This window comes from Asparagus officinalis, chromosome 10, assembly GCF_001876935.1.
Source record: "Asparagus officinalis chromosome 10, Aspof.V1, whole genome shotgun sequence".
Taxonomy (NCBI): Eukaryota; Viridiplantae; Streptophyta; class Magnoliopsida; order Asparagales; family Asparagaceae; genus Asparagus; species Asparagus officinalis.
In genome coordinates this window covers 3,065,801-3,073,292 of record NC_033803.1, presented here as the reverse complement: position 1 = coordinate 3,073,292, position 7,492 = coordinate 3,065,801, and the positions used below count along the sequence as shown (strand labels likewise).

The 7,492-nt window shown below is 39.5% G+C and overlaps 1 protein-coding gene across 1 annotated transcript in view; it reads left to right on the top strand.

Annotated features, from left to right (window-relative positions):
* The window catches only part of LOC109825770 (5' exonuclease Apollo), a 9,157-nt gene extending 7,905 nt beyond the window's left edge, over positions 1–1,252 (top strand). The window contains 2 exon segments of the mRNA XM_020392658.1: positions 108–179; positions 285–1,252. Of these exon segments, the coding sequence (XP_020248247.1) occupies positions 108–179; positions 285–941 (729 nt within the window). The 3' untranslated portion in view covers positions 942–1,252.

Below are 7,492 nucleotides of genomic sequence, written 5' to 3'. Positions count from 1 at the left end.
TGCATAGATACTTTGAGTCTTACTCCATACATTTTTTATTATGCTTCCAGCTTATTATATCCAAAAAACTAAATTAAAATTTCGCCATTAGAGATGTTTTCATGCAGGACAATACCTTTTTTTCTGAACCCAAGAGAAGCAGACGAGCTCCATATCACCTCGATATTGGTGTAGATGCTGTAGGAAACTATTTTTTCTTCATTCAGTGCATTCCATATTACCTTTAATCATTAATTCATTGTCCTTAGCTTGCAAACTAATTATACTGCATTTTGGATTTCAAGATATGGGTATGGCCTGAGCGTTTGCGAACCATGCACCTCCTTGGTTTCTTTGATGTTTTCACAACAAAGACCTGTCTTACAAGAGTTAGAGCTGTTCCTCGACACAATGTCACCTTGGACACCCTTGAGGCACTTAATACATTACATCCAACCATCGGAATTATGCCCTCTGGACTTCCATGGATGCGACTCTTGAGTAAAAATCAGGGTTCTTATGAAAGCCAAAGGAATGCAAATAATCTAGCAGAGAAGCAATACTTATATTCAGTTCCGTACTCTGAACACTCATGCTTCAGTGAAATACAAGAATTTATCAAGATTGTTCGACCGTCAACTGTTACCGGGATTGTCTCTTCATCCTTCTGTTACAACGATCCTCGTTGGTATTTTCGTCGTCTCTGTGGAGCCACTCATCTTTCTTTTAAACCATCTTGCCACGTTAAAACTGAGACTAGTGGAAAAATTGAGGCCAAACAAAGTGGATCCACGCCTCAAAGTACCAATAAATTGAAGGCAGATATACGAGTGAAGATGAAATTTGCGAGGCTAAGTGTGCGCAGAAGCAGAGTGTGCATATTGAGAAGGAAGAGGATTGGTGTAAAGCTAGCAGAAGCAGTTATCAATCATAATTCTGATTTTATAGCAGAAATTACATAGGCTCTAAAGGGAACAAAAGTCTGTATCATACAACTTGTGAGAAAACTGCCTAAGTTTCTCCAAGTTGTATAAATTCAGAATTGAGTTTTGCCTTAAATAATGCATTATATGCATTTGTTGTCTTTGATCCCTTATGTTGATCTCTAACCAGTTTATGTCTTCCTCAACCGGTCCCTTGTCTGTTTGTTCCACATCTGTGGAGTATATGCTGAATATAGCTAATTTCTAATGTATCTGATTTTGCTTGATGTATATGTATCCTTTATGCTAATTTTGGGGCAATATATACATTTAGTTTATTTTGGATCTAATTTAGAATGTAGCTGAGCCACTTGCTTTGCATCCGCAGCTTATATTGTGATCATTTATTTTGATATAAGGAATGAGGATATTGTTAGTATTGACGAACCGTAAAACTTCTCAACACTACTTCAGGGTTTTGTTCTTAATAACAAAAAGATAAAAGATACTCACACAAGGATTTACGTGGAAAACCTAAACATGAAAAACCACGGGTTGAGCTCAGGGCTCGGAGGATACTTCACTATATGGAATCAACAAATGGGTACAAGGCACACATGGCACATCCGACAATGCTGCTCTTTCTCTATTAACTCAACACTCGAGATCTCTACAACACAAAAGACTTTTCTTCACTCTAACTCTCTATACTTTCAAGAGAACAAGTGGAAACTTAGATTACCCTTGGATTACCTTTTATTACCCCTCCACAATGAGAGCATGCCTTTTTATAGGCATTGATTAACCTTTTCATCTTCCAAAATGTTTGGGTATATACAAATCTGTCTAGATTTGGATAGGGTATTTTGACTGACCATAACTCCACCATACTGCTCCGATTCCTGTGATTCAAAGTTTGGCGTAAACTATGCATGTACCTCTACAACTTTCATATAGAGTTCCGAGCCAAATAATGTCTGCACCATGTCCAAAAAGACCATGTAAAATTGTATCTGCATGCAGAAAATTGCAGCAATAAATTTAGTTGGAAATTGAGCCAACTCCAACAATCTCCACCTTGGCGAGATATCTGATGCCACTCAAAATTGTAAGCTGCATTTTCGAAGCATTAGTCTTTGGAATACAAGTTTCCGGAATGTCAATCTTCATCTGAATCACGAACACTTGTCTTCGGAACATGGATCTTCGGAATCTAAGAAGTTAGACTCCGGAACTTCAGAGCAAGTCCTGCTCTGACTTCAGCTGCTTCACCTTGATGAGCATCAACTCATCTCCCCGCACCTCTGGTGACTAGGTGCACTCATGAGCTAACATGTCGTCAGATTTAGCAGACTCAAGCAATGCTTGAACTTCTCCGTCGTAACTGGTTTAGTGAGAAAATCTACTGCATTCTCGTCTTCCATGGCTTCTTTGATGGTAGAAGGATTTTCTTCGCTAGCTAAGAGTGCATAGCATGCTTCATCTTTCCATCCAAATCGTTGAGGAGGCTTGATGACGCTTCTTTGTCTTGATTGTGCTATGCTTGTAGGTTCTGCATGAACCTCTTCGGCTTGTTGTTGCTCGTCGTGTTGCTCCACCTCAGCTTGACTTTATGGAATATAACCTTTCGTTGACAAAGGAATTTCAGTATGACAACGATTCTCTTCACGATCCTCATATTTGTCAATAGCTTTAGCTCCAAGTCTTTCATCAAACACGACATCTCTACGCAGCACTTTCTTCTTGTTTTTCGGATCCCACAGCTTGTAGTCCCACTCCCTTCTCAAAACCGAGAAAAATGCACTCAAGTGACTTTGGCTTCAGCTTGTTCCGTTCGTCATTCGAAATATGAACATACGCCGTGCATCCGAAAACCTTCAGAGTAGAATAGTCAACTTCTTTGTTCGACCATACTTCTCCGGTGCATTTGAAGTTTAGCAGCTTAGACGGTGACCGATTAACCAAGTAGGCAGCATGGTTAACGGATTCAGTCCTAAAAGACTTAGGCAATCTTGCATGGAGTTTCATGCATCTTTCTTTCTCCATGAGAGTCCGGTTCATCCTTTCCGCCACACCATTCTGGTGTGGAGTTTTCTTTATGGTAAAGTGTTGTGTAATGCCTTGTTGCTTGCAAAACGCTAGGAACCTCCCATCAGGATATTCACCTCCGTTGTCACTTCACAAATACTTGATCTTCTGTCCAGTTTGGTTCTCTACTTCTGCCTTCCATTCTTTGAACTTCTCAAGGACCTTGGATTTCTCCCGCATGAAGTAGACCTAAATTTTTCGCGAATAGTCATCCATGAAGGTGACAAAATAACGAGCACCATCATGAGATTTTGTAGGTGCTGACCCCCATACATCGGAGTGAATATAGTCGAGAATCCCCTTTGCACGATTCTCCTTGTTTGTAGGCTTGAATGAGACCTTGATTGCTTTCTAAGTACACAATACTTGCAGAAATCCAAATTACAAGTCTCCATGTTCTTTAACAGCTTCCTCTTGTGCAGCTCCTCCATAGCCCGCTCATTCATATGGCCAAGATGAAGATGCCATAGATGAGTCGATCAAGTCTTTCCCAGAGTCAATCTTGGAGTCCTCTTTGGAAGTTGTGGATACGATAACTTCCCTTAAGACAGTATCTCCTAGAAGCTTGTACAAGTTGTTGGGAAGCTTCTCTCCTCGCATGATCACCATCGAGCCCTTTCCTAGAAGCTTGTACAAGTTGTTGGGAAGCTTCTCTCCTCGCATGATCACCATCGAGCCCTTACAAATCTTGATCTTGTTGTTGGGAAGCTTCTCTCCTCGCATGATCACCATCGAGCCCTTACAAATCTTGATCTTTCCTCCGCCTAAGGAGTAGGTGACGCTGCTTGCATCTAGAGTGCTCAAAGAAATCAGGCTCTTCTTGAGTACAGGAACATGTCGCACGTTGCCGAAAGTTCGAATGATGTCATCATACATCTTCACCTTCACCATGCCAATGCCGATGACCTTGCACGCGACATTGTTCCCCATAAGGACTTCACCTACATCCTTCTTTTCATATGTGTTGAACCAAAATCTATTTGCACACATATGGAAAGAGCAACCTGAATCAAGAATCTAAGAATTAGAAATGGTTTTACCCGACAAAACTGAAAGAAGCTCGGCACTGTTCTCCGTGGCAACTCCAGTCATAGAGGTGATTTCAGATTTCTTCCCTTCTTTTTGATCTGCCTTGAACCTTCAGATTTCTTCCCATTCAAGGAATTAATTTAGGGAGTTCAATCGTGACTCAGATATAAACTCCTGGCGAAGGTGATTAGTTCAACGTTAACCCAACGACACGAGCTAATTCAAAAAGCAACACGCCAACTTTAGTTTAAGATTTTGACAACAGTCAAGCGATAAATGCAACAACGGAAAAATTTTAGCTATCCGACAAAAAACTGAATAGACTGAAAGTTGAAGAAGTCAACGAATTAACGGTCAGACGTATCATATCCAAAGTATTCCAGCATCTTTTATAAAATAATGAGGCTGAAACACTTTGGAGGGGGTATGTAGGCATAAAATATTACCTATAGGTTCTCGCACACAGCTCGAGATAAAAAAAATACGATGAATGTTATTTTCCAAGTCAAGGAAGATTATCTGAGTCAAAGAAGATCATCTGATACTATAGAGAAGCTAAAAAAGCACATAAAGTAAGTCGGCGACGCGTACTAGTCTGTGAAACACGCTAAACGATAAAGAAACAACTCAACCGGGAGTTGTGCTTCGCCCACAAAAGATCGAAGTACCATGTGTATCTCACCTATGGGAGGTTCTAGAGCTCTTCGCGAGCTTTCCAACACATCTTGGATCATCTTATTTCGAGATCGGACGTGAGAGTTAGAGACAAAATACAACACATAGTTTCCGAGATACACGCAACTGTCTCGGAAACTACATGACAAGAACTGATATTTCAGCCATGATGCGATTCAAATATGAAAAATCTCAAAATACAAAAGTTGTATATCTCTTTGTCATCTTTCCAACACATATTGGATTACCTCATTCCGAGATCAGACGAGTGAATTAGAGACAAAATACAACACATAGTTTCCGAGACACATACAACTGTCTCAGAAACTACAAGACAAGAACTGAGATTTCGACCATGATTCGCATAGAATCTGAAAAATATTAAAAGATAAAAGTTATAGATATCTTCACCAGCTTTCTAACGTATCTTAGATCACCTCATTCCGAGATCGGACTAGGAAGTTAGAGTCAAAATACCCGAGATATCACAAACTATCTCGGAAGTGCGAGACAGTTGCAACTGTTTTGGAAATGCCAGACAGTTATAATTGTCTCGGAAGTGCAAGACTGTCTCGCACACTGAGAAGCTAAAAACATATTTTTGACAATTTTCTTGAATTTTATGCGGTCCACACGGCTTATTAACTGCTGGGGATCACCTATGAACGTGGGGTGAGCAGTTACAAGCGAGAATCACGCCCATAACCGCAAGAATCATGACATTTAAAGGCGGGAAAAGCAGTTACAAGGAGGGGGGAGCATTTTGGAGCGGCTCCAAGAGCAGAGAGCATTGAGCAGAGAGGTTGTCACTGGAGCAATTGATTAGAGATTTTCGAAAGGCTTGGGTGAATTTTAAGAGTTCATCTTCTTTCAACAATTGAGAGATTCCTTAAGATCTAAGCATTGACTTGATCTTAGGAAGAGTGTTCATCTTACTTCGATAAGATATTCACTGACTTTATTCTTGCTTCTAAACGAAGGAAGAATCCTCAAAACCTTCACAATTCAATCAGAATTCGTGATTCGGTGGTCCACGGGTTAACATACCCCCCGACACAGACAAAAATCCCACAAAAACAGGAGTTGATAAGCAATTTATGTGTTATTTTCTAAAGAAATTATAACTTTTTCTTTTATTGTGTAATTCTTTGTAAGGGATTGAAGTTTGAATGGACTCCATAATGAAAACAATTTCCGATGAAAAACAGTAGTAACACTCCTTATCCTTGTGGCTCTTGGATTAGATCTCCCGCAGTTATCCAACTTGGCACATTTCTCCTTAGATCGACCTCCATCGTTCAACTCCTTGACGAGTAGGTCTTCATTTTTCAAGTCAACTCCTGTGCTCTTGTTCATTTTGACATGAGAGATGATGTCTTAAACAACCTCTTCAAATCGAAGAGCCTCCTTGCCAAACATGAGTGTGGTCCGAAAATGTTTGAAAGACGACGGCAAGGATCGTAGAAAAAGCAAAGTTTTATCCTCTTATTCAAACTTGACCTCCACTTGCAACAAATCCGTTATACAATGGTTAAACACATTAAGATGCTCCATAGTATCATCTCCATCTTCCATATGAAGATTAAACAATTCATCTTTTAAGAAAAGCTTGTTAGAGAGAGTCTTTCCAATGTAGAGATTTTCTAACTTTTCCCATGTGCCCCTTGCGGTAGTCTCCTCCATCACGTTGTAGGTGACTTCGTCGGATAAGTGCAGCTCAATCGAGCTTATCGCCTTGAGGTCTGCCTTGTTCCAAGTCTCCATATACATCGTCTCCGGCTTGTGCTTAACCCCCATAATACACATGTGTAGATTTTGCTGAATCAAGATATTCTTCATCTTACGCTGTCATAGTGTGAAATTGCTTCACCCATCGAATGACTTCAACTCAACCTTCACAACGCCGATTATTGACTTGTCTTCAGCCATTAAGAACACCACAACCTCGCATGAATACGACTTGTTGGTGTTGACGAACTACAAAACTTTTCAATACCACTTCAGGGTCTTGTTCTTAATGACAAAAAGATAATAAATAATCACATAAAGAAAGGACATAAGGATTTATGTGAAAACCCCAAACGGGAAAAACCACGGGTTGAGCTCAGAGCTCGGAGGATACTTCACTATATGGAATCAACAAATGGGTACAAGGCATACACGACACACCCGACAACCTTACGCTCTTTCTCTATTAACTCAACACTCGAGATCTCTACAACATAAAAGACTTTTCTTCACTCTAACTCTCTATACTTTTAAGAGAACAAGTGAAAACTTAGATTACCCTTGGATTGCCTTTTATTACCTCTCCACAATGAGAGCATGCCTTTTTATAGGCATTGATTAACCTTTTCATCTTCCAAAATGTTTGGGTATATACAAATCTGTCTAGATTCGGATAGGGTATTTTGACTGATCATAACTCCATCCATACTGCTCTGATTCCTGTGATTCAAAGTTTAGCGTAAACTATGCGTGTACCTCTACAACTTTCATATAGAGTTCCGAGTCAAATAATGTCTGCACCATGCCCGAAAAGACCATGCAAAATTGTATCTGCATGTAGAAAATTACAGCAATAAATTTAGTTGGAAATTGAGCCAACTCCAACAAATCTTTTATATCTTAATTAATTCAGTGTGAAATTCATAATCATGCTTTTGATATCTTGTTTAAGGAAATTACTGTTTGTTTTTTAGAATATTACAAGTGGAATTATTATACGTATATTACAAAATAAATTGTTGTAATCATAACCGCAATTGTCTTTTTAAAATTTTAATCATAGTTATATA